Consider the following 26,971-nt stretch of genomic DNA (forward strand, 5'->3'; position numbering starts at 1 on the left):
AGTTCCCTGAAGTAGCAATAACTGTTGTTTAGTTCTCTGAATGCCAGGAAATGATTCCCCATAACCTTGGAAATGTAAACTCCCATAATAAGAGAATTGGAAAGGATCCTGGATCATATGGTTCCATCCCTCATTATGTTTTTCATAACTGCTTTTCTTGAGCAGGTACAGAGTATTGATTATTCTGGAGATGAAGTGCAAGTTACCACTACAGATGGGACAGCGTGTACAGCACAAAAGGTAAGCGCTGTGATTCCACTAGGTGCTGCCAGGGGCCTGGGAGTAAGGGAGACCAATCTTTTCCACCAAGCAGTTTGCCTTTGGCAATCTGCCCAGAGCCTTGTTCGATCTCTGGAGAGCTCTGTGTCTCTACTTGTTGTGTGTGGATATGTAAATCAGATTTAATTATTCAAACACTATATAGATTCATGGCAGATGGAATTCTGAATAGTGTTTCTCAGAGTGGGTTCTATGGTACATTAGTTCTGAGAGTTGACAAGAGAAGAAAACTTTGGCCAAATTAGTTTGTAAAGTAGTATATACTACAGTCTAAGTTTAGGGTTAAATAAGAGCACATTAAAGGCTCTGAGAAGTCCTGCATTTTAAAAACCTGTTTTACTTTGTGTAATTCAGTGGTTTCCAAGTTGGTGGTGTTTTTTGTTTTTGTACCATGGAAACTTTTTAAAAATCAGATCAAGAACACTCTGCATTTTTATCTTGAAAGTGGCAGAAGTACTTTTATATCATTTGAATTTTTTGTCAACAGCTTTAGTAGGCGGACAGTGAAAGGTGATGTAATGTAATATATGAAATCACACTGAGATTTCTGTAGTGTTGGAAAATAAAGTGTTGGGGGTGGAGGGGGATTAATAAACCCCATAGATTTATTTAAATTTAGTTGTGTCTGAAGTGATTACCAAAAAGTGTAATTGATGAACCATCACTAGTTCCTAAACTAGCTGTGTTTTATGCTTTTCAGCTAGCAAAAAAAATATTTCACAGTCCTTGCTATTCATAGAGAAATGAAGGATTGCATGTCAGATGGGAAAGACGAGGTAGAGTGTCTGAGCCCAGGGGGATGGTTCCTCATATTATTCCTGCCATTTACTAGCTGGATAGTGAGTATTGGTCATATAGACTTTGGAGTAGCAGTAGTTCTCAATCCTGGCTGCACCTTAGAATCACCTGGGAGGTGCTTAAAAAGAAAGGTTGCCAATCCCCACCCTGCAGAGATTCTTGCTGAATTGGTCTGGTCATGTTTTTAAAGCTTCCCAAGTGATTCTAACATGTGACCAGAGTTAAGAACCACTGGGCAACAGTGTTCTTATCGGTGAGTCCCCAGGTGAGAATCAGGCTACTATCTAATATTCTTCCTGGCGATAAAAAAAATTTTTTAATATCACCTTATAAAACTGGAAGTCGGCTGATGGCTCAACCTCTGGTATTTTGTGGCTTTGCCCCTTCGCATCCAGGACAACATGCTAGGTGTGCTTACCCTGCTGGTTCACCCTCTGCCTGACCCTGACCAGCCATATTTGCTTTCTTTCTTTGTATTCCGGCTCTTTAGAATAATTAGAACATAGTTTCAGGCTGTGATTCAAAGCCTGCTCTGAAATGAGGAAAGCAAATATGTTTATTTTTAGTAGTTAGCACAAATCACAAAGTTTCAATTGCAAGCTTCCCCAGCTTATAAGCGAAAGATCTCCAACCCAACAGCATACACTGATAAATACTTAACAAACTGTAATTCAGCCTAGGCTGCTTCCACTGAGACCTAGCATTAGTTCCTTACCAGGGTATGTTTATATCTTTTGCCTATTTGTTTACCTGAGTTTGTGTGTTTCTGAAAGCTTTTTTTTTGTCATTAAGAAAACATCTAGATCTTATTTACTTATAGTCTTATATACCCAAGAGGGTAATTGTTCCTTTTTTTCTTTTTTTTTTTTTGTTGCATGGTGGCTATTATCTATAATCACATTGAGGAGAGAGAACATGTTTTATATTTTATAAAATTTTCACATGGCAGAAAATAGTGACAAAATCACAGGAAGAGCTCTGAACTTCCTGTGATCCTGGAGTTGGGGTTTCAATAGACTACATCTTTGATGAGGGTAGCAGTCGATATGTTCCTTGGTGTTCAGATCCTTTCTCATCCAACTGTGTTATCCTGTACTACAGATGATGGAAAGTACACACATACACACACACACATTTCCCAGGCTCCCTTGCAGCTGAGGGTCTAAATATGAATTGGGTCCAGCCAGTCAGACGTACTCGCATGAGACTTGGGAGGTGTGGTATGGCTTTTGCTTCACTTCTGCTGCCTTTGCTGCCAAGCAAAATGGTCTAGGTGTTGGGTTCTTCCACAGCCGAAACATTAGCAGTCCCAGGATCCACTCATTTACTACCTGGGAGTCAAGAGCCAGGGCATGAGGTATCCCTTTTGCTGGTACAGCTTGTTCGGTAAGTGGCATGTTTCTGGAGCTGGTAGCCGTAGTAATGGCTCCTGATTGTGACAGTGGTAACACGGTTCTGGACCCAGAAATTTCTTTTTATTTCTTTTTTTTCTTATTAGTTATCTATTTTATACACATCAGTGTATACATGTCAATCCCAATCTCCCAATTCATCCCACCACCACCCCCTCACCCCCCGCTTTCCCCCCTTGGTGTCCATACGTTTGTTCTCTACATCTGTGTCTCTATTTCTGCCCTGCAAACCGGTTCATCTGTACCATTTTTCTAGATTCCACATATATGCATTAATATACGATATTTGTTTTTCTCTTTCTGACTTACTTCACTCTGTAGGACAGTCTCTAGGTCCATCCACGTCTCTACAAATGATCCAGTTTCGTTCCTTTTTATGGCTGAGTAATATTCCATTGTATATATGTGCCACATCTTCTTTGTCCATTCGTCTGTCAATGGGCATTTAGGTTGCTTCCATGACCTGGCTATTGTAAATAGAGCTGCAGTGAACATTGTGGTACATGACTCTTTTTGAATTATGGTTTTCTCAGGGTATATGCCCAGTAGTGGGATTGCTGGGTCATATGGTAATTCTACTTTTAGTTTTTTAAGGAACCTCCATACTGTTCTCCATAGTGGCTATATCAATTTACATTCCACCAACAGTGCAAGAGGGTTCCCTTTTCTCCACACCCTCTCCAGCATTTGTTGTTTGTAGATTTTCTGATGATGCCCATACTAACTGGTGTGAGGTGATACCTCACTGTAGTTTTGATTTGCATTTCTCTAATTAGTGATGTTGACTAGCTTTTCATGTGCTTCTTGGCCATCTGTATGTGTTCTTTGGAGAAATGTCTATTTAGGTCTCCTGCCCATTTGTGGATTGGGTTGTCTGTTTTTTTTATACATTGAGCTGCATGAGCTGTTTATATATTTTGGAGATTAATCCTTTGTCCATTAATTCGTTTGCAAATATTTTCTCCCATTTTGAGGGTTGTCTTGTCTTCTTGTTTATAGTTTCCTTTGCTGTGCAAAAGCTTTTAAGTTTCATTAGGTCCCATTTGTTTATTTTTGTTTTTATTTCCATTACTCCAGGAGATGTATCAAAAAAGATCTTGCTGTGATTTATGTCAAAGAGTGTTCTTCCTATGTTTTCCTCTGAGAATTTTTTTTTTTTGGCGGTACGCGGGCCTCTCACTGTTGTGGCCTCTCCCGTTGCGGAGCACAGGCTCCGGACGCGCAGGCCCAGCGGCCATGGCTCACGGGCCCAGCTGCTCCGCAGCATGTGGGATCCTCCCAGACCGGGGCACGAACCCGTGTCCCCTGCATCGGCAGGCGGACTCTCAACCACTGTGCAACCAGGGAAGCCTGTCCTCTGAGAGTTTTATAGTGTCCGGTCTTACATTTAGGTCTTTAATCCATTTTGAGTTTATTTTTGTGTATGGTGTTAGGGAGTGTTCTAATTTCATTCTTTTACAGGTAGGTGTCCAGTTTGCTTAGCACCACTTATTGAAGAGACTGTCTTTTCTCCACTGTATATCCTTGCTTCCTTTGTCATAGATTAGTTGACCATAGGTGTGTGGGTTTATCTCTGGGCTTTCTATTCTGTTCCATTCTACTCTATATTTCTGTTTTTGTGCCAGTACCATATTGTCTTAATTACTGTAGCTTTGTAATATACTCTGAAGTCAAGGAGTCTGATTCCTCCAGCTGTGTTTTTTTCCCTCAAGACTGCTTTGGCTATTCGGGGTCTTTTGTGTCTCCTACAAATTTTAAGATTTTTTGTTCTAGCTCTGTAAAAAATGCCACTGGTAATTTGATAGGGATTGCATTGAATCTGTAGATCGCTTTGGGTAGTATAGTCATTTTCACAATATTGATTCTTCCAATCCAAGAACATGGTATATCTCTCCATCTGTTTGTGTCATCTTTGATTTCTTTCATCAGTGTCTTATAGTTTTCTGCATACAGGTCTTGTACCTCCTTAGGTAGGTTTATTCCTAGGTATTTTATTCTTTTTGTTGAAATGGTGAATGGTATTCTATCCTTAATTTCTCTTTCTGATTTTTCATTGTTAGTGTATAGGAATGCAAGAGATTTCTGTGCATTAATTTTGTATCCTGCAACTTTACCAAATTCATTGATTAGCTCTAGTAGTTTTCTGGTAGCATCTTTAGGATTCTCTGTGTGTAGTATCATGTCATCTGCAAACAGTGACAGTTTTACTTCTTCTTGTCCAATTTGGATTCCTTTTACTTCTTTTTATACTCTGATTGCCATGGCTAGGACTTCCAAAACTATGTTGAATAGTAGTGGTGAGAGTGGACATCCTTGTCTTGTTCCTGATCTTAGAGGAAATGCTTTCAGTTTTTCACCATTGAGAATGATGTTTGCTGTGGGTTTGTCATATATGGCCTTTATTATGTTGAGGTAGGTTCCCTGTGTGCCCACTTTCTGGAGAGTTTTTATCATAAATGGATGTTGAATTTTGTCAGAAGCTTTTTCTGCATCTATGGAGATGATCATATGGTTTTTATTCTTCGGTTTGTTAATATGGTGTATCACATTGATTGATTTGCATATACTGAAGAATCCTTGCATCCTTGGGATAAATCCCACTTGATCATGGTGTATGATCCTTTTAATGTGTTGTTGGATTCTGTTTGCTAGTATTTTGTTGAGGATTTTTCAGTGTATATTCATTGGTGATATTGTGGGAGTGTTCCTTCCTCTGCAATTTTTTGGAAAGAGTTTGAGAAGGATCAGTGTTAGCTCTTCTCAAAATGTTTGATAGAATTCGCCTGTGAAGCCATCTGGTCCTGGACTTTTGTTTGTTTGAAGATTTTTAATCACAGTTTCAGTTTCAGTGCTTGTGATTGGTCTGTTCATATTTTCTGTTTCTTTCTGGTGCAGTCTTAGAAGGTTATACCTTCCTAAGAATTTGTCCATATCTTCTGGGGTATCCATTTTATTGGCATAGAGTTGCTTGTAGTAGTCTCTTAGGATGCTTTGTATTTCTGCGGTGTCCGTTGTAATGTCTCCTTTTTCATTTCTAATTTTATTGATTTGAGTCCTCTCCCTCTTTTTCTTGATGAGTCTGGCTAAAGGTTTATCAATTTTGCTTATCTTCTCAAAAAACCAGCTTTTAGTTTTATTGATCTTTGCTATTGTTTTCTTCGTTTCTATTTCATTTATTTCTGTCTTATCTTTATGATTTCTTTCCTTCTACTAACTTTGGGTTTTGTTTGTTCTTTCTCTAGTTCCTTTAGGTGTAAGGTTAGGTTGTTTATTTGAGATTTTTCTTGTTTCTTGAGGTAGGCTTGTATAGCTATAAACTTCCCTCTTAGAACTGCTTTTGCTGCATCCCATAGGTTTTGGATCATCGCGTTTTTGTTGTCATTTGTCTCTCAGTATTTTTTGATTTCCTCTTTGATTTCTTCAGTGATCTCTTGGTTATTTAGTAACGTATTGTTTAACCTCCATGTGTTTGTGTTTTTTACATTTTTCTCCCTGTAATTGACTTCTAATCTCATAGTGTTGTGGTCGGAAAAGTTGCTTGATATGATTTCAATTTTCTGAAATTTACTGAGGCTTGATTTGTGACCCAGGATATGATCTATCCTGGATAATGTTCCATGTGCACTTGAGAAGAAAGTGTAATCTGCTGTTTTGGGGTGGAATGTCCTATAAATATCAATTAAATCTATCTGGTCTATTGTGTCATTTAAAGCTTGTGTTTCCTTATTAATCTTCTGTCTGGATGATCTGTCCATTGGTGTAAGTGAGGTGTTAAAGTCCCCCACTATTATTGTGTTACTGTCGATTTCCTCTTTTATAGCTGTTAGTGGTTGCCTTACATATTGAGGTGCTCCTATGGTGGGTGCATAAATATTTACAGGTGTTATATTTTCTTCTTGGATAGATCCCTTGATCATTATGTAGTGTCCTTCTTTGTCTCTTGTAATAGTCTTTATTTTAAAGTCTATTTTGTCTGATATGAGAATTGCTACTCCAGCTTTCTTTTGATTTCCATTTGCATGGAATTCTTTTTCCATCCTCTCACTTTCAGTCTGTATGTGTCCCTAGGTCTGAAGTGGGTCTCTTGTAGACAGCATATATATATGGTTTTTGTTTTTGTATCCATTCAGCAAACCTGTGTCTTTTGGTTGGAGCATTTAATCCTTTCACATTTAAGGTAATTATCTATATGTATGTTCCTATGACCATTTTCTTAATTGTTTCAGGTTTGTTTTTGTAGGTCCTTTTCTTCTCTTGTGTTTCCCACTTAGAGAAGTTCCTTTAGCATTTGTTGTAGGGCTGGTTTGGTGGTGCTGAATTCTCTTAGCTTTTGCTCGTCTGTAAAGCTTTTGATTTCTCCATCGAATCTGAATGAGATCCTTGCCTGGTAGAGTAATCTTGGTTTTACGTTCTTCTCTTTCATCACTTTACATATATCATGCCACTCCCTTCTGGCTTGTAGAGTTTCTGCTGAGAAATCAGCTGTTAACCTTATGGGAGTTCCCTTGTATGTTATTTGTTGTTTTTCCCTTGCTGCTTTCAGTAATTTTTCTGTGTCTTTAATTTTTGTCAGTTTGATTACTATGTGTCTCAGCATGTTTCTCCTTGGGTTTACCCTGCCTGGGACTCTCTGTACTTCCTGGACTTGGGTGACTATTTCCTTTCCCATGTTAGGGAAATTTTTGACTATAATCTCTTCAAATATTTTCTCGGGTCCTTTCTCTCTCTGTTCTCCTTCTGGCACCCCTATAATGTGAATGTTGTTGTGTTTAATGTTGTCCCAGAGGTCTGTTAGGCTGTCTTCATTTCTTTTCATTCTTTTTCTTTATTCTGTTCTGCAGCAGTGAATTCCACCATTCTGTCTTCCAGGTCACTTATCCGTTCTTCTGCCTCAGTTATTCTGCTATTGATTCCTTCTAGTGTAGTTTTCATTTCAGTTATTGTATTCAGTTATCTCTGTTTGTTTGTTCTTTAATTCTTCTAGGTGTTTGTTTTTTAATTCTTCTAGGTCTTTGTTAAACATTTCTTGCATCTTCTCGATCTTTGCCTCCATTCTTTTTCTGAGGTCCTGGATCATCTTCACTATCATTATTCTGAATTCTTTTTCTGGAAGGTTGCCTATCTCCACTTCATTTAGTTGTTTCTCTGGGGTTTTATCTTGTTCCTTCATCTGGTACATAGCCCTCTGCCTTTTCATCTTGTCTATCTGTCTGTGAATGTGGTTTTTGTTCCACAGTCTGTAGAATTGTAGTTCTTCTTGCTTCTGCTGTCCGCCCTCTGGTGGATGAGGCTATCTAAGAGGCTTGTGCAACTTTGCTGATGGGAGGGACTGGTGGTGGGTAGAGCTGGGTGTTGCTCTGGTGGGCAGAGCTCAGTAAAACTTTAATCTGCTTGTCTGCTGATGGGTGGGGCTGGGTTCCCTCCCTGTTAATTGTTTGGCCTGAGGCAACCCAGCACTGGAGCCTATCCGGCTCTTTGGTGGGGCTAATGGTGGACTCTGGGAGGACTCATGCCAAGGAGTACTTCCCAGAACTTCCACTGCCAGTGTCCTTGTCCTCACAGTGAGCCACAGCCACCCCCCGCCTCTGCAGGAGACCCTCCAACACTAGCAGGTAGGTCTGGTTCAGTCTCCTATGGGGTCACTGCTCCTTCCCCTGGGTCCCACTGCGCACACTACTTTGTGTGTGCCCTCCAAGAGTGGAGTCTCTTTTTCCCCCAGTCCTGTTGGAGTCCTGCAGTCAAATCCCGCTAGCCTTCAAAGTCTGATTCTCTTGGAATTCCTCCTCCCGGTTCTGGACCCCCAGATTGGGAAGCCTGACGTGGGGCTTAGAACCTTCACTCCAGTGGGTGGACTTCTGTGGTATAAGTGCTCTCCAGTTTATGAGTCACCCACCCAGCAGTTATGGGATTTGATTTTATCGTGATTGCACCCCTCTTACCGTCTCACTGCAGCTTCTCCTCTGTCTTTGAGTATGGGGTATCCTTTTTGGTGAGTTCTAGTGTCTTCCTGTCGATGATTGTTCAGCAGATAGTTCACCAGAAATTTCTTGATTGTATGGAGAGACAGCAACGCCCTTTGATGGTCTGGTTTTGTGAGTTGTTCTTGGAGGCTCTAAATGAGTCTGTAAACTAGTTGAAAACCTGCAATAAATTGTTTCCTCCTTTAAAAAAAAAGGTGTGTGGCTTTACATGATTATAATCATCCCTAGTGTTTGTGATGTGCTTTACCATTTATGAAGCATACTGATGTATATTGTAAGAGTTTTAGTTTTAAGCATTTCCCCAATCCTTTAAGGTTAGTAGGGCAGGTATTACCTTGGCCACACATTAGAAAGTGTCAGGAATGATACACAAAATCTAGTTCTCCTGACTCTGTATTTAGGGCTATTTCCTCTTACAGCATTGCTTTTCAGGATTGAGATCTGCTGACTCTTCTTACCCAGGGTTATTAATGCATCAAAACCTTAATGCAGATTCCTCCATATGAATGTTGCTTCTGCTCAGCCAGTCCACTCTTGTTCAGTAAACAGCCTGCACAACTGTACATGGCAGTTATTCTTCTTACCAGTGTAACAACATAGGATGTTGATAATCTCATTACTGGCAATAAAAAGGGGGGTGGGCAGTTCTTTAGGCATTAAGATTTTCCTGGAAATGAACCCACTGAGTATTAGATTCAGTTGCTGTTTGTATGTTAACTGTTCATTATTTCCCACAGGTGTTAGTCACTGTGCCCCTGGCCTTACTGCAGAAAGGTTCCCTTCAGTTTAATCCACCATTGTCAGACAAGAAGATGAAGGCTATCAACAGCTTAGGTGCAGGCATCATTGAAAAGGTAACTGAATTACTTAAGCCTCAGAAGTAGAGAGATGAGTATCAGATGACAGGGGTTCCTTAACTTCTGGTATTGGCAAGTAGCAGGTCATTTTTGAATCCAAATCAAATTCGAAGATTTCCTTTTCCTTTGAGTAATTGTTCATGAAGAATATAAAAGGATATTAACAAAACAAAAAGAGGAGAGCTGGCTAAGGTCTGGGAGTTTTGATTTTAGGAGAATGACTTGTTATTCAGAATTTGAACTGGGTATATAAATAAGCAATTCTTTTTTTTTTTTTCTGCTTTCCATGTCTACCCTGCACTAATTAGCCCCAGTGATGAGTGTTTTATACATCCTTTGCCTTGAAAACCTCCTTTAGCAGAATCTCTCAGCGCTACAGTAGATACCAGCAGACGTATGATTAGTAAGAATTTATCTCATGGATGTAAGGTTCAAGACCAGGTCTCAGGGATGTTCTTCATCTTCAGATTAGCCTAGAAGTTGTCAGTGGTTCCCACCGTTATCTGTGGGAGTACAGGACTGAATGGCATAAAAAGCCAGATGGTCACAAAGAGAACAAAGGAGGTAGGAGAATGGAAAGGGAGTATTTAGAAATGTCTGAGGTTTTTGAACATCTTTTTTTTTTTTAATTGAAGTATTTAAGAGCTATAGGTTGGCTTCTTAGAGATTGCTGTACTTCTGATTTCAAGAAGCTGTTAACCACCTTTCTCTTGCTCGCTTTCCAGATTGCCTTGCAATTTCCCTATAGGTTTTGGGACAGTAAAGTCCAAGGGGCTGACTTTTTTGGTCACGTTTCTCCTAGTGCCAGCAAGCGAGGGCTTTTTGCCGTGTTCTATGACATGGATCCCCAGGTAAAATCATTGGTGGAATGTGGTTTGAATTCCCTTATTACATTTCAGAATTTGGTTTGGTAACTACTTGTGTGTTGAGTCCAAGAACTAATGGACATAGTGGACACTCCAGAGGTCTGTTTATATTCTGGGGGGACACTTGGATGGGACATTTTCCTGTAGGAAAGGAGCCCCAATATCTGCCATATTTTCTTAAAGTACTAATATTGCTCCCTGGGAAATGAATTTGTTGCTGTGGAAATGTGTTACTTCAGGCTGATGGAAGGATTCCTTTTAGGGAGAATGGGTGTCAGCACAGTCACGAGTGGTGCTTGAAATGTACCCCCCCGAGAGTCCCCCAGGGAGCCCTGGTGGGGGATGGGATATGACTGGCGCAGGTGAGGACAGGTCTGGGAGTCGGTGGATGTGATTGGTGGGGGAAGGAAGACGAGGAGAGGACATACCTGGGGCTCACAAGTGACGGTTGTGATGATGTCCTGCCAAAGAATCACAGTTGTTTTTCCTCCTGACTCTTTGTTCCAATACACTTTATCTTCAAAGGTTCCACGTGGGAGCCAAGGGCAAAATGTCCTTACTGTTTGAGAAGGTTTTTTCCCATTATTTGATGGGCAGAATTCCTTTCTCAATGTCATTCTACTTCTTCTAAAACAAGTTCTTAGAAGGGAAAAGCCAAAAGAACCCGGAATTTGATATTTACATGACTTCCGGAGTTTTTCCAGCAGGGAACAATAAAATGCGTAAATATTATTCGAATAATGAGTACGTGTGGCCTGGGTGATGGAAAGGAGGCTACAGGACAGTAGGAAATGATGACATTTGATGTGAGGATGAGGTCCTTCTCTGTTTGGAACTGTGCGTCTAGAGACTTTGGTGCCCGAAGTCCAAAATGTAAAGTGCTTTTCCCGTCACGTGTCCAGAAGCAGCACAGCGTGTTGATGTCAGTGATCGCGGGGGAGGCGGTGGCGGCCGTCAAGAGCCTGGAGGACAAGCAGGTGCTGCAGCAGTGCATGGCCACCCTGCGCGAGCTCTTCAAGGAGCAGGTCAGACACCCCTCTTTGAAAAGAGAAAGACTAGCCGCATAGCACTGGGAGATCAGCTCGGTGCTTTGTGACCACCTAGAGGGGTGGGATGGGGGAGTGGGAGGGAAGGGATATGGGGATACATGTAGGCGTATAGCTGATTCACTTTGTTATACAGCAGAAACTAATGCAACATTGTAAAGCAATTATACTCCAATAAAGATGTTAAAAAAAAAAGAGAGAGAAAGACACGCTTGCTGCTAACTTCACTGTTTGGAGTGGTTTGAACCCAAAGCTAATCCATCAATACCAGAAATGAAGGACCTTGAGGCGGTGGACCACATTTCTCTTATTTCTTTCAGTATCCAACTTTCCACTTAAGTACCTGGATTAGTTTGCTCAGGCCGCCATAACAAAATGCCACAAACTGGGTAGTTCAAGCAACAGAAATTTATTTTCTCACAATTCTGGAGGCTAGAAGTCCAAGATCAAGGTGTCGCCAGATCAAGGGGTTGGTTTCTCCTGAGGCTTCTCTCCTTGGCTCACAGACGGCTGCCTTCCCACTGTGTCCTCACATGGGTGCGTCTCTGTCTCTTGTCTGTGTTCTAATCCTCTCTTGTTAGAAGGACACCTGTCACACTGGATTAAGGTCCACCCTAATGATCCCATTTTGACTTAATTACCTCGTCAAAGGCCGCATCTCAAATACAGTCACGTTCTGAGGTACTGGAGGTTAGGGTTTCATCATCTGAATTTTGGGGGGGACACAGTGCATAATAGTACCCCATTCCTCCTTTTACATGATTGTCTTCCTTCCTTTTGTCTCACATCATGCACACCCCCATTCTTTCCTAAGGAGGTAAAAGGCTCAGCATTTCCCACAGATTCTGTATTTACCCAAACCCTAGCAAGCTTTGACAACAGTTTTCCAATCAAAGGGACATTGTCCAGAATTTTCTGTACCCCACAGCAAGTCTCTTCTCTCCCTTTTCTCCAAGAAGCTCAAGGTACTTTCTATTTGCCAATTTACTAAATCTCACAGTCTCTGGAGATGTATAAATGGCGTGACATGTAACTTTTTCAAATAAAGGAGCAGAAGTACAAAGAAATGAAAATGCCTCAAATGTTACATACGTTCAAGAGAGGGGGGCCCTCGGGGTATCGCTTATTTCACATGATGTGATTCTATCTCACAGTAGTTCTTATTAGCTTGGGGCTTTTGTTCAAAAATTTGTTTTCAAATCAGTTATTTGGAACTTAACACAGGTTCCATAGAAATCTATTTCATGGTGGCACTTGGCAGAGGTCAGCCTAGAAAATTATTTGAAACGTAGAGTGAAACCTAACCTGTGTAGCTGATTTGTGAAGAAGCCTGTTGAGAATTCCAGTGAGAGGTCCTAAGACCCTGCCCGTCCCTTTCCTCCCCTGGTCCAGCGCGTTTCAGGCGATGGGAAGGGGAATGCCTGGACTCTTCGCCGTTGGTGATGGCCCCTGGTAGGTGGGAGAAAGCATCTCTGGCAGAATGATAAAGTATTAAAGTGGGGAGATGTGTGTGTGTGCTGGGGAAGGTCAGAGAGTTGGGGCAGCGAAAGAGGAAAATGCACAGAGACGGCGCCTGGGCAGAGCATCAAGGGGGCTGGAGGGTCATGCTGAGAACTGCTCTCAGAATGCTACAGGGATTAACTCACTTTCTAGATGGAGGAAGAACTGTAATTTTATACGTTGGGTTACATCAAGTCTAAGTCCCTTCTTGATCCCGTTTTCCAATTCCTTCTACTTGACACAGGAAGTCCCAGATCCCACGAAGTATTTTGTCACCCGGTGGAGCACAGACCCCTGGATCCAGATGGCATACAGCTTCGTGAAGACAGGGGGCAGTGGTGAGGCCTACGACATCCTTGCTGAGGAAATACAAGGAACCATCTTTTTTGCTGGCGAGGTGTGTACGGGGACTCCGACCCTGATTGCTTTCATTTTGATCACTTGCTTTTAATTAAAGGGATCTATGTCCAGAGTTTAAAAGCAACATCAAATGCCGTCAAAAGTCTCACGGCAACAAGCAGCAGGTACCCTGACAGCATCCTCCTCAAACTCCCCAAGCAGCCATTTTTAACTCTTTCTCCTGTTTCTTCTGGAATTTACTTCAAGATTTTTATACTGTTGTCTTCTGATTTAAGAAGTTAGACATTATCTCCCGACGTCCTATCAGGTCCCGCCCTGGTTTTTTCACACTTTTCACTAAACTGGTGTCAGTGCTTATATGGTGTGGCTGCTTACTGCTGAGCCAGGAAGGAAGGCGTTCGCTGATTCCTTTCTTACACAGCTGTTTTCTCTTTGGTCATAATGGCCTCTTTTTTCACTAGCTTAATCCTTTTTACACCACTCCTTAAGCCTCCCCACTCTTTTTTTTTTTTTTTTTTTTTTTTTTTTTTGGCTGCGTTGTACGCACGACTCTTAGTTCCCAGACCAGGGATGGAACCTGTGTCCCCTGCAGTGGAAGCACAGAGTCTTAACCACTGGACTGCCAGGAAATTCCAAAGCCTCCCCATTCTTGAGTCGTCTCTAATTCACAGTTGAATCCCTCTGGCCGGCCTGTAGGTTCTGTTTCTCAAAGCCCCCTTTCCTGGCATCTTCCCTCTGCTCCAGGCTGCACTGGTTGATCCCGGGGACTCCTGCAGAGCTGTCCTCCCAGCACTCCTCCTTACCACTTTCCAGGCTTGGGGTTCTTATTTCCTAGATCCCTCTCTTTTTTCTTTTTTTTCAATATTTATTTTTAAAATTGTGGCAAACAACACATAACAAAATTTACCACCTAAACTACCTTCAAGTGTCCAGTTAAGAGACATTAAACACATCCACACTATTGTACAACCATTGCCACCATCCATCTCCAGGACATTTTTATACTGCAGAACCGAAACTGTGTACAACTCCCCCTCCCCCAGCTCCCAGCAAACACCATTCAACTTACTGTCTCTCTCTCTCTGAATTTGTTCTAGGTACCTCATCATATAAGTGGAATCATAGAGTATTTGTCCTTTTGTGACTGGCTAATTTTGCTTAGCGTAATGCCCTCAAATTGCATCCACGTTGTGGCATGTGTCAGAATATCCTTCTTTTTTAAGACTAAATAATATTCCATTATATGCACCTATCACATTTAGTTTATCTGTTCATCTGTCATGGACACCTGAGGTGCTTCTGTCTTTTTTGGCTATTGTGAATAGTGCTGCTATGAACCTGGGTGTACAAAGATTTCTTCGAGAACCTGCTTTCAGTTATTTTGGGTGTATACCCAGAAGTGGAATTGCTGGATCATATATTAATTCTGTTTTTTAGTTTTTTGAGGAACCACCACACTCTTTTCCACAGCAGCTGCACCACTTTACCTTCCCACAAACAGCACACAAGGGGTCCAGTTTCTCCACATCCTCGTCAACACTTACTATTTTCTGTTTTTTTATAATGGCTGTCCTAATGGGTGTGAAGTCAGCCTTTCTTCTTTCTTGATTTACTTCTGTTGAGAAATGTTTTGTTGTTCTGATTCCTAATCCTTTCTGTGCCTTTTTTTTGCATTCCTTATAATCCTGGAGCTCATGTCCTTCATCTTCTAGATTTTTTTTACTCTGCTTATTTCGTTCCTACAATTTTTCTCTTATTTCTAGATCTTCTATTTCATATATTGGAACTGTTGAATTGATTATCTAATCTTCTTTGCTGTTACTCTTTGCTGTTTTTTATATTCTAAACCTTGAGTCGATTTTTTAAACGTTGGCTCCTTTACTTTATGAGCACTTTCTTGTTCTAAGATTATTCCTTTTTGGTAGCATTTTCTTCTTGCTTTGTAACTTGCTCCTTACATGGCTCCTGAGTTCCTATTTTGTTTACTTTAAGTCTTTGCCTCCCATATGTCCGAATGTCCAGTCCTTGACTGTTCAGATTTGAGTGAGGCACTTTTTAAAAAGCCAACTGAAAGTTCCAGCAAGCTTGTCAACTGGAGGTTGGGCGCCCAAACATCAGGATCTATCTATAGCTCTTTTCTCTTAGTTTCTCATTTGCATGATAGAGGCTCACCTCCTGGCATTCTGGAAACTCGAAGCCTTACTCTTAGTTATACTTAATTGCATTTTGTTTGGAACCTTACCCCTGCCCTGTACCTCAGAACTCCTGGGGGTTGCAGTAGGGGGAGTGGGGAACCTGATGAGGGACCAAATTGCTCTTCAAAGTCTTTTTTTTTTTTTGGCCATGTTGCATCTTCGTTGCTGCTCATGGGCTTTCTCTAGTTGCATCTAGTGGGGGGCTACTCTTCATTGCAGTGCGTGGGCTTCTCATTGCCATGGCTTCTCTTGTTGTGGAGCACAGGCTTGAGAGCACAGGCTCAGTAGTTGTGGCTCAGTAGTTGTAGGCTCAGTAGTTGTGTTTCTTAGTTGCTCAGCAGCACGTGGGATCTTCCCGGACCAGGGATCGCACCTGTGTTGCCTGCATTGGCAGGCGGATTCTTAACCACTGCACCACCAGGGAAGTCCCGCTCTTCATAGTCTTTTAAACCAGTCCTCAGTTTTTCACCCTTGCCAAGCCTCTGCCTCCATGATGCCACCAATGGCTGAGATTTATAAAGGATTTTTCAGGGTGAATTGGTTTCCCTTTGCTATTTCCCACCCCCCCACACACACACATCCACCCAGTTTAGCAGAATAAAGTGAATTCTCAGCACTCTTTGATCTGCCTTCATACTTTGTATATTGTAGTTTGGGATTATACAGGTCTTCCTGGTTCATCTAAAATACTGTTTTTAATTTTTTCGCTTCAGGGTTTTTGAATTTTTACAAAAGAATGTAATTTTAAAAACAGCTGTCTTTGATTCCTCCTTGGCCTGTGAAGAGCCAACTTTGTAGGAACAGAGCATAATGGTTGCATTCCAGGCAACAGCTGTGAACTGCTTCCAAGAGATGGCCCTATTAGACTAATGTGCCAAAGGGTCATGAACAGGGTTTGGAAGTTTTTGACTTTCCTTTGCTGCTTTGATAGTTGTTACCTCATCTTCTTATAAAAGCCATTTCTTTGAAGTTTCTGTCACTCTGTGACTCTCTCCCCCTGTAATTGTATTCCTACTGATCTCCTGGTCATTCCCCCATTTATTAAAGTCTTTGGCACCTGGATGTTTTCCATTCCATTCATCAGTTTAGGTGACATGGAACCTAAATTAGTTCACGTGGAACTTCATCTGTTTCTTATCCTCCCTTTTCTATGACCTACTCAACTCCCATTTCAGCTACTTTTCCCCATAACCACATCCCAGACCTTGTCTTTAATACCTAACGGTCATTAATTCAAGTTTCCTGTCCTCCTGGTTTGCTTATTCTGTTCCCACTATAACCTCCTTGAAAGTGAGGTTCTCCTGTTGACAGTCCTCACCTTTTGTCTTTTCCCTTCCTGTTGAACTCATCTGTCCTTGGAGTAACCCACCTCTTTCTGTTATACCCATCTAGCAAAATTCCAGCCGTGGATGAACTGTGATTCATTTTTTGTGCTTGTTTTACTTATCACTGATTTTAACAACTAAGATTGTCTGATGGGAGGGGACTGTGTCTTATTATCCTTAACTCCAGCACATGGCATACATAGAAAATATCTTAATGAATGTCACACAGTACTTCATGGGAGCACTGACTATATTGCAGAATAAATTTGGTGAAACATGGTGCTATGGATGGGTGAGTAGAGTGTTCATGTGAGCACACAGGAGCGACAGCAATCTTTATTTTAGGAGGATCAGAGAAAGTGTAAGTTTGTATTTACCTTTTGATTTTCATCTAAATTCTTTATACATGATCTCATATTATACAATTTTTTTTTTTTTTACAGGCAACAAACAGGCATTTTCCACAAACTGTTACAGGGGCATATTTGAGTGGTGTTCGAGAAGCAAGTAAGATTGCGGCATTTTAAACAGAATTTATCTGGACCCAGCTTTCTTCTCCCAAATGGGAGTCTGAAAAACATGTTAAACCTCACTTTGATAAAATCAAACAAAAAATCCTCTCTGGGTAGCAAAACTGAAATGTTCTAAGGCGGCATGGTAATGTAAACCCATTTTACCACTCTGAAAGCACTAGCCCCAAGAATCCTTCTGTAAGCACTTATATTTAATGGCATTTTCCATAGGTCTGACTAGCGCTAAATCTTCCGGATCTCAGAATAAGGCAGAATATAACCTTAAATTAAGACCTTGGATATGATCCTTCCATGGCTGGAGATTCCCTTTAAATCTGACATTTTTTTTGGCTGACCAATTTTCACACATTGAGAAACCAGTCAATAAAGCAGGATTAAAAAAAAAAAAAAAGCCATGTACTTTTCCTCTATGACAACTTATCAGTATCTTTGCCAATGAGCCTTAAGATTTTTATATACCTCCAATATTGAGCTTTTACTTAAAATTTAGATAGAAATCTTTCCTTTTTGAATACAGCACAAACTCTTCAAAGGTAAATGAAACTTCTATTTTATATTGTACATATTTCTTCCCATTGGGTGTTCAAAAGAAATTTAAATTCAAGTATCTTTTATAATAAAATATTTTAGATTTGTGCACTCATTGGCAAAACAGCAAAATTTTCAATCCCTTCAACAGTACATGTTATTGTATCACTGAGAATTGGGAAGAGATAGTGTGGTCTTCATACTTTAGACATAGAATATGGCTATTTTTCTTAGTCATGTTTGGGTGGATGGCACACTTTAAATAGCCTCAATTTTGGCAACCACTAGCAGAAGGATCTCGTCAGAATAATTAAAGCCTCTCCCCACTGCCTCTTTTTAGAATAACTGATTACGTCTCTAGGAATATTTTTTATAGAATTACGTTTTCAGTATTCCATAGGCAGGTCCACTGGAAAACTGCAGAAAAATGTGTAATATTGTGGTAAATATTACACATTTTATAAGCCATATCTTAAAAGCCTGAGTACATGGTAAATATTTACTTTTTCCTTCTTTCACTCATGACAAGAAAAAATAAACATTGATTTCAGGGTCTTCAGGATGCCCATCTTGCCATGAAACTTCAGTTTACAGGTTAGAAATATGGGTAATTTATGTGCTTTTGTTTTAAAAAGTCTTTGAATAATTCTTTCAATATATTGGTCAGCTTAAAAAAGGACTCAAAATGACTTTAAAACCACTTTTCAAAATATTAGGTATTTTTAAAATTTAAAGTCAGCTTATAAGTAGAAATCGTATTTTATAGAAAGAACATACGGTGAACTGTAGACAGAGCTGAGACACACCTCCCTCCCCAGCAAAGTATTATACAATTGAAAGAAAGCAAATAGCAGTATATTGGTTTCAAGGTTAACACAGGAAAATGTTGATATTTAGGTTATCTGATGAGACCCATTGGGTCTGATTGGGAAGTATTCTGCTTTCAAGTGTTTTATGTATTAAAATGTTAAGAGAATAGCATGTGTCGAGTGATAAATGCAAAATATTTTAAGTTGAAATGGTTCACAGTACATTATTACTTTAGTTTCTGGGCACTTAAACTTGCTATAAGCAAACAAGGGGAAAACCTACCTAAATAAAGTATGGTAAATTAAAAAAAAAAAACCCTCATTTCCCGTCTCAAGTGACATCACCTAACATTTTGTTCTTTAAAGAACCACGGTACCTTTTCTTGAGTTGAGTATGTTTTTCACTGCTGTCTGAAGATTTTGTAATTGAGTAGCAGTGAATATACACAATGTTTTAACTGCAGACTGTGAACCGCTGATTGTGTAAAACTGCTTAATAAAACTTGTTTTTCAAATACAGTGTGCACTATAGTGGTGAATGCACACTCTTAAGCAGATACATCTTCACCACAAACTTTCACATACACCAACTCAACCCCCTCAACCTCTAAACACTCTTTAGACTTTTTAGGTCATAGGCATTATTGTATATCCCTTTCAAGTAAATGGTCACACATAATTGTTAACTTTGATCGACTTAGTTTTGTGAGAGGACTTCCAAGTTTTCCCTAGTGATTTCTTTGTAATGTATTTAATTCAAAGTAAAATTGGTCAGTTACCACTGATGAGCACTCCAAATTATATAGGCTGTGGGGCTAAATCCATTTAAAAATCTCTATTCTGAAATACATGTTAAAACATCAAATGCAAAGAGACAGAGGTGGTGATTTATTGTTTTTATTGACAAGGTTTATAGGAACAAATTAAATATTTAAAACCAAATGCCAATTATTAAGTCTCATTTAGTTGTTTATTCCATTCATTTGTATTAAGTATACCTTTCTCTCTCTGTCTTAATAACTTTATCAAGAAACAAGTCAAACCTGTGAAAACACCTGTTAACAGTCAATATATATCATTTTTATATATTTCTGTTCTATGATGCAAAGATATTTTAAACACTCAATGGTTTATCAAAGGCCGAATTCTTGTATAAGCATGTTTTATTTTAAAATTGACATAATTTAATAAACCGATTAAGACAGTTAATTTAAAAGACAAAATTAGTCTCATTCAGGAATGGTCCATATGGTGATCACCCAGAATCCTAATTGGCCAAAATTTAAAGCCTAACACCGCTGATTCCACAAATATGTTAAGTTTCTTTAATGTTAAAAATAAGTCTATTATCACTTTTGAGAAATACTTTGTCAGATACCCACTACTGTCTACACATTATCTTAATCTGGAATTACAACTGGTACTTTCACCATAATTATAAAGGTGGCCAGGTTTCCTGTAAATATCAGCATTTTATATGGGCAAAAGCAGTTAATAAAAATCAGATCATTTATTATAAGCGAAATGTGCTTCTAATTAATCCAACTCTCCCAAATTTTTGAAGTTTTGATGTGTTGATTTTGGTCTATCCTCACTATAAAATGTATCTACAGACACTGCTGCAGGGTTAACACTAAAACTATAAATTGATGACACTTCCAAGGCAAAGCAGAGAACTGTTCCTTCAGTATTTTCTTCACTGAATTCTGACTTTCACTGCTCCGTCATACCATCTGGCTGAACACTGACATTTCATAGTTTATAATAACTGTAAAGATACGTACTTATATGAGTTTAAAAATTGATCTGCACAAAAGAAATAAAAAAACTTTATATACAACAAATTCGTTTTTAAAAATACAAAAATAACATCTGTCACTCTTGTCATGCTGACAATTTGACATATATACACATGCAGGAGAAAAGTTCCGATTCAGTCATCTGGACGGCTGAAGCTTGTGTATTTTTAATATGATGAACACACTGCCACTGAGTTTTCACACTGACAGATGTGTATTCAAAATATTTCATATGCTAAATACTGCAATAGTCTCTGCATGTATAAATGCCAGTTATGATCGTTTCTGTTCTACGATTAAAAGTATGTCTTAAGCTAATATTACGCGCACACTAAAAACTACAACAGTTCAAGAATCTATACTCTTATATAAAGAAATCCAAAATGTACAAAATACAACTATAAAAGCAAGAGACAATTACTGCCATGCAAAAATTTAAACTAAAAACTGCATAGAAATGCAATTTAAAACCGCAAACGCAAATTCACCTAACACTCAAGATAAAAAGGTCAGAAGGAAGTTCTACCAACACAATGCTTGCAAAGATTTAGAAAAGGAAATACATTCTCTTTGCTGGTATAATGGTATAAATCAGATCTTTAAATCCATGGGTACAGGTCATCTGTTTCTGTCCTCTTAAGAAATTAGCTGTAATGAAAGAGAAACGTTATTTCCTCATACCCAACATACAATAGTTGGAACACATAAAACCTCATTATATTTTTTAACTCCTATTTTACTACTGTGACCTTGAGAAATCAGCTGGGCTCAATATAAGACTACAGCTACTGTTCATCTTCTCCTGCCTTTAACTGGTGGACAGCAAGGAACATGTGCTCAAGTGGTTGTATGAACTCTGAGATGCCCAGCTACCCATGTACACTGAACCCACATCTTCATCTGAGGCCAGGTTTTGTCACTAATGTTCAAACTTTATTTTTAAGCTCTAAAATGGGAATGAAAATAACTATCTTTCCCATTTTGAGGAAATCTGAGCATCACATGTGATATTTACTGACATAAATATTTTGAAAAATACACAGTATTTGATACACATAATTTCTTCTGTCTTATAAGCCCAAAATGATCAAAGTTCGAAAAGTTGGACATAGCTACCTCTTTAACAGTTGTTTTTATGAACTCTTTTCTTTCAGTTAAGTCATAAGCAGGATAATTTTCATATACCTATAGTGAAAAGGAAAAACAACGTTAAAAGTGGATTTAAAAATCCAATAATATCCTCTGTCTTTGGATAATGAAGAAATGTGTGCTATGCACAAAGAGCTGCATGTAAGTTTGAACAGTACGTTCTAACCACCAGTGGTTCACCATGTAGCATTCTACAACAAATGAGTAGGTTTAATAATACTGTATATAGAGCAGTAAACTAGCATGAACACATTCTCAGTGTTTTATAGAAGTGGGAGTTTCAGTTGAACTAACAATAAACATGGATGAGGAAAACTTCTAGATAGACCTTAGGTTAAATGGATGAAATGCTTGATATTGGTAGGTTATCTATCAGATATTTTAGGTATCCTCTTATTTTTTCTGTGACATCATCTGACACTACTTATGATTCCTGAACTTCAAACTCTAATGAATTTCAGCCTCCAGACCACTGCTCAATCCCCTCCCCAAAGTTGTATCATTGAGTCCTGCACTCCTAAATTTTTACTTTCTAAATTTTCCGACTTGATACCTGCTGCTTGGCTTCACAATGACTTCTGGTCCTGAACTGCCATATACACCAAGCTGGCTTCACTCCTACTGTCTAATTCAAGGTCAGCAAATGTTTTCTGTAGAGGGCTAGACAGTAAATGATTTCAGCTTTCCAGTGACAGTTTCCATCACAACTACTCAACTATGTCATTGTAGCATAAAAGCTACCATAGCCAACACTTAAAGGGATGGGTATATGTCTGTGTTACAGAGGCCCACAGGCTGTAGTTTGCCAACCGCTGCAAATATAGTCAATCATTTACATTACTCTAATTGTTTGCCCTTTGTTCTTTCTCTGCAAAACTCCAATCCTTAATTGGTCTAACTACCAGCTTTTATATGGTTAAATTCTGTGCGAAAATGCAACAAATTTGAAAAGAATGGTTCCATTTTATCAACTATACTTGAATAAAGTAAGTTTAAAAAAAAATGGTCCCACTTGGTATTCAATGTCAAAGCCTCCCTAGAAATCCCAAGGATTTCTAATCAGGTCCCCCTTACATTCTCATCAGTGGCAATTTCATCCCCTTATTCAAGCGTCCCACACTCCTGCTCTCAGCCAAGAAGCCATTACTATGAATTCCTTCAACTTTCTGACATGCCTGTTCTCCTCCAGTTCATTTCTGTCTGGATTCATCAACAGTCCTGTTTCCTCTACCTCTGCAGGGACCCAACCCTCAATGCTCCTGTACCTTCGTCTTCTCCTTTCCCAGAATTGTCCCTTAGCCTAACGCATGCTTCCACTCCCCTCTGACCTTAAAAAGTATTTTATCAACTTGTATCTTCCCCCAATTTAATGACTAAATCAGCTTTCACTTTCCTCACTATTAATTCTCGTCCTCACTATTCATTCTCAGTCCAAGGGACAACCCTGGCATTTACCACCCTTCAAGGTTGCTATTATGTGAACAACTGCCTCTTAATTGCTGAGTCCAAAAACACCCTTAAGTTCTTCTCACCCGACCTCTCCCTCCATGTTATTAATAATCCCCTTAAAAGTACACAAATGTGTTCACAGAAGCCATCAAAGGAACAGAACTAGTCACCCTTCCAGCTTCCCTCCAGTCTGCCCGTGTCCCCCTCCCCAAAAGAAAACCAGTTATCAAGTTGCCGTGTATTCTTCCAGACCTTTAAAAATGAGTTTATATACAAACATACAAATATGTCAATGGCAATACAGTTTTTCTGTATTTACACAAATAGGGAAATACCTCTGTTTTAAAAATTGGACAATACCTGGAAGGTTCTTCCATGTTCTTCTGAACTGCTACACAGTTCATATTCCAAAAAAGATGGATGTACAGTTTAAACATTTCCCTATTGATGGCCATTGAGGTGGTTTCTGACTTTTCAGTATTACAGACACACTTAACATTACTGAAATCATTTAGTGCAGACGTGACTATGTCTTTAGGATAGAGACCTAGAAATGGAATGGCTGGGTTAAAGGGTATTTGCCATTTAACTTTTAATATACTACCTAATTATTCTCCAAAGTTATTACAACTTAAAGGATGAGAGTACGTTTCCCTATTCCATTGACAACCTTGAAAACTGTTAATCTTTATAAAGATTTTGTTAAAGCTAATAAGCAAAAGTATTTCCTTTTGATTTCTATCTTCCTCATTAGTAGGGAAGGTTAATGTTTTCACGTTTACGGGTCATTTATATTTTTCTGTGACCCGACTTTCCACAGCCATTGTCAACTGTCCCATGTACGTTAATTACCTTTTCTTAGGCAGGGAACTACCCCTCCCTGCCCCTTCTTGAAACTCTCCTCGCTTGGCTTTAACAGCACTATTCTCTCTGGCCTTCCTTCTACTACTGACTCTACAATTTCTTACAACTTCCCAACTCTTTGATAATGGTCTCCAGGACTCTGTCCTTTGCCTTTCTCATCCTTTACCTTCTTCTCTAGGCCACCTTATCTTCTGGTTTTAACTCCCAGCAAAATCCTAGTCTAGGTTTCTCTCCTACCTTGGAGAATTACAATGTTCACAATTTCTCCCACTTGGATGTTTCAAATACCCCATCTTAAAATGTCTAGAACAAAACCCATCTTTCCCTCAGGAGGTGCCTTTTGTTCTACTCCCTACTATGATTAATGCGCCCAAGCCCTTACACCCACACGGAGCAACCTGTGATCAGGCTCTCTTGATTTCAGACTTGGATTACGGCAGCCCTGTAACTCTGATTATGATATAAAGGTTTCTCTTGACTCTTGTCTCATTCTTCACCAGTCCGTTCTTCTTGATGCATCTAGGATGACCCTTAAAAAATAAAAATCTTTTTTTTTCTTTTTTTAAGGGTCATCCTAGACTGCTCCTGCCAAATACCTTTCAATAACCTACCCTGCCTCCCAATTCCTCATTAGCTTCAGGGAGAAAAATCAAACTCTGTAACAACACATATAAAATCTGCAGAATTCTTTAGTATTCTCTCCTAACTTCTGTGAAGAATTCCTTCCAACTCTAGTCTTCAGCCAAATTAAACTAATGACTGACTATTCCTCGCAGTCATTATATGTCATGTTTTATGTGAATGTGTTGACGTTCCTCAACTGTATGAAAGCTGAAGCTCTAAGACCTCGTCCAAGATGCCTTTTCAGACTCCCCCAACCCCCATTCCCAAGCAGGTACCCTCTGTTCTGTGGTGGTGTGGCACCCTCTGTACTCTTCTAACACCGCTCTCACACACTGTACTAAGTGACTAAAACTGCTACCTCTTTCTACCCACTAGATCACACAAGACCCCTAAAGCCAACGAATGGCTTCTCCTGCTCCACCTCTAACATCTATCCCAGTGCCTGATATGCAGCAGAGGCTCAGCAAATGCTGAATAAGAAAAACAGTATGTCTTAAAAAAGTAAAGAGTATTCCACCTTTGGTACATTTCAAATTTTAATTTCATTTTACCATAAGAAACTAGATTTTAAAACCTTCCAATTTTGATCTACAGTATGGAATCGCTACAGAATCATATTCAAGACTAGATCATTTCATTTCCTGAGAAGCATCAGAAGAACTTAAGAGAAGTTTGAGCTAAGAACCTAATCTATAACATCTCATTTATCATAGTAATATTGAAAATAAGGTGGTCCACAAGATCCTGCTTATTTAAACTAACATAATCTAGGGATGCATCAATAAAAATAGTTGCTAGATCAGGAAAAGAACATCTCCTATGGAGTTAGAAATGTATCACCTTAACTTTAGTCACTGTATACATTCAAATGTTATTTATGAAATGACTCCAATAGGGCAGAGGTTTTGACTATTTTACTGAAAGTGGTATCCCAGCACCTGTAAGAATGCCTGGCATGTGGTAATTCAATAAATATTTGTTCAATGAATGAATGCACATAAGAATCTAGCTTCCAACTGAGGGATGGGTGAAAGAATTTTTCAAACAGAAGCAAAATGATCTCAGCATTTGTCCAATTACCTCTTTGCAAATCTGTTTCATTGTGACTTCCTCCAAGTTAGCACTGGCCAATAATTTCTTTACTGTTTCCTTTAACTCTTCATCTGTAGGAGGCTTCTTCAATTTTTTAATTAAAGGTTCATCATCTGAACTATCCTCAGATTCACTTTCTAAAAGTAAGACATTTTATGACATGAAAATAAATTTTTCTTATATAGCAAAGTAAATTAATATTAAGACAGATTAGGAAGAATTCTATAAGTGTTCATCAGATCCTTGAAAAGGTGTTAGATTAAAAAAATTATGAACTATAAAAAACTGGTATACTACTTTCCCCCCTCAAATGTTCCTCAGAGTTTACCTATTTTCCACACATGCTTAAAAACTGTATTATAAAAAAAAAAAAAAAAAAAAAAAAACTGTATTATAGCATATAATGTGTATCTTTAGGTTGCTGAAAATGTGTCATTTCTAACATACCTTTTTTGGAACTATTTTGATTCTTCTTGGTGGTACTGCTATCTGCCTTCTTAACATTAGCACTTTTTACAGATTTTTTGCTTTTAGAAGTGGCTTTCTGTTTGGGTTTTTCTCTTTTGGATGTCTTTTTTGGTGGCTGTTGGAAAGAAAAACAAAGTACATACATTGATGAGAGATTACCTGCGATCCCTCAACTCCTCCACACCCCACAACAATATGAGAGAAAACTAATGTATTCAATATCACCAATGAAAATTTATTACTAATTATTAATTTTTGAGATGACTAATACACTCAATGAACTTAATTTTATCCCAACACGAGACTAGTAGGTGAGGTCAAGAATCAAACATTTGAATTATTAGGTGCTCACATTTATTACACACTACAGATAGAAAACTGTCTACCCGTCCCTTAACTAAAGTCTACCCCATCAGACCTTAGTTAATATTGAAAAAAACTCTAAAATACAGGTACTATTAATATTCTGTTATTTATTGTCAGTCTCTCCCAACTAAAAGGTAAGTTCCACGAGGACAGGATTTTTTTGACCTTTCTGTGTTCACTGACATATCCCTAACTCCTAAAACAGTGCATGGTGCAAAGGAGCTGCTCAAAAACTATTTATAAATGTATGAGGAAACGAAGGCTCAGAGAGGTTTTGTCCGGTCACATAATAAAATAAAGAAGTGAGATTCAAACAGATCTGACTCCAGAACTTGTTTTCTTAAACACCAACTCACAGCTAATAAAATAAAAGCAAAGTATACACACACGGTTAGATTAAAATGATAAAATTATAGTTCACTGTAGCTTTGTCTTAAGCAGAGTCTATGAAATTAGGAAACGTTAATTCTTCATTAACGTTCCCAAAGGTAAAAGTACCTGTATATAAGGCAAGTACCTCAAGATAACTTAAAATCTCATCTTTACACACCCAAAACACTGCAAATCACTTTTGACAGAATGTTTCTCCAAATGTTTTATACTCTAAATTTCAGATGACCATCAAAATTCAACCTTTTTTTTTTTTTAAAGGACAGAGACATTATGTTGAA

The 26,971-nt window shown here is 39.0% G+C and overlaps 2 protein-coding genes across 7 annotated transcripts in view; one reads left to right on the forward strand and one right to left on the reverse strand.

Moving 5' to 3' along the window:
• KDM1B (lysine demethylase 1B) overlaps positions 1-19,004 on the forward strand; it is a 57,466-nt gene extending 38,462 nt beyond the window's left edge. For all 5 annotated transcript variants that reach the window (XM_060109138.1, XM_060109142.1, XM_060109139.1 and 2 more), the window contains 6 exons: positions 166-240; positions 9,208-9,324; positions 10,053-10,178; positions 11,096-11,218; positions 12,984-13,136; positions 17,063-19,004. In XM_060109138.1, coding sequence (XP_059965121.1) covers positions 166-240; positions 9,208-9,324; positions 10,053-10,178; positions 11,096-11,218; positions 12,984-13,136; positions 17,063-17,146 — 678 coding nt within the window. In that variant the 3' untranslated portion in view covers positions 17,147-19,004. The remainder of the gene's footprint in view (positions 1-165; positions 241-9,207; positions 9,325-10,052; positions 10,179-11,095; positions 11,219-12,983; positions 13,137-17,062) is intronic.
• A 366-nt stretch (positions 19,005-19,370) lies between these two features.
• Positions 19,371-26,971, reverse strand: part of DEK (DEK proto-oncogene) — a 30,464-nt gene continuing 22,863 nt past the window's right edge. For both annotated transcript variants that reach the window (XM_060109143.1, XM_060109144.1), the window contains exons 8-11: positions 25,914-26,049; positions 25,455-25,603; positions 21,405-21,473; positions 19,371-20,936 (exon numbers count right to left, since the gene is read on the reverse strand). In XM_060109143.1, the coding sequence (XP_059965126.1) occupies positions 20,925-20,936; positions 21,405-21,473; positions 25,455-25,603; positions 25,914-26,049 (366 nt within the window). In that variant the 3' untranslated portion in view covers positions 19,371-20,924. The remainder of the gene's footprint in view (positions 20,937-21,404; positions 21,474-25,454; positions 25,604-25,913; positions 26,050-26,971) is intronic.

The sequence above is a fragment of the Mesoplodon densirostris genome, chromosome 10, assembly GCF_025265405.1.
Source record: "Mesoplodon densirostris isolate mMesDen1 chromosome 10, mMesDen1 primary haplotype, whole genome shotgun sequence".
Lineage (NCBI taxonomy): Eukaryota > Metazoa > Chordata > Mammalia > Artiodactyla > Ziphiidae > Mesoplodon > Mesoplodon densirostris.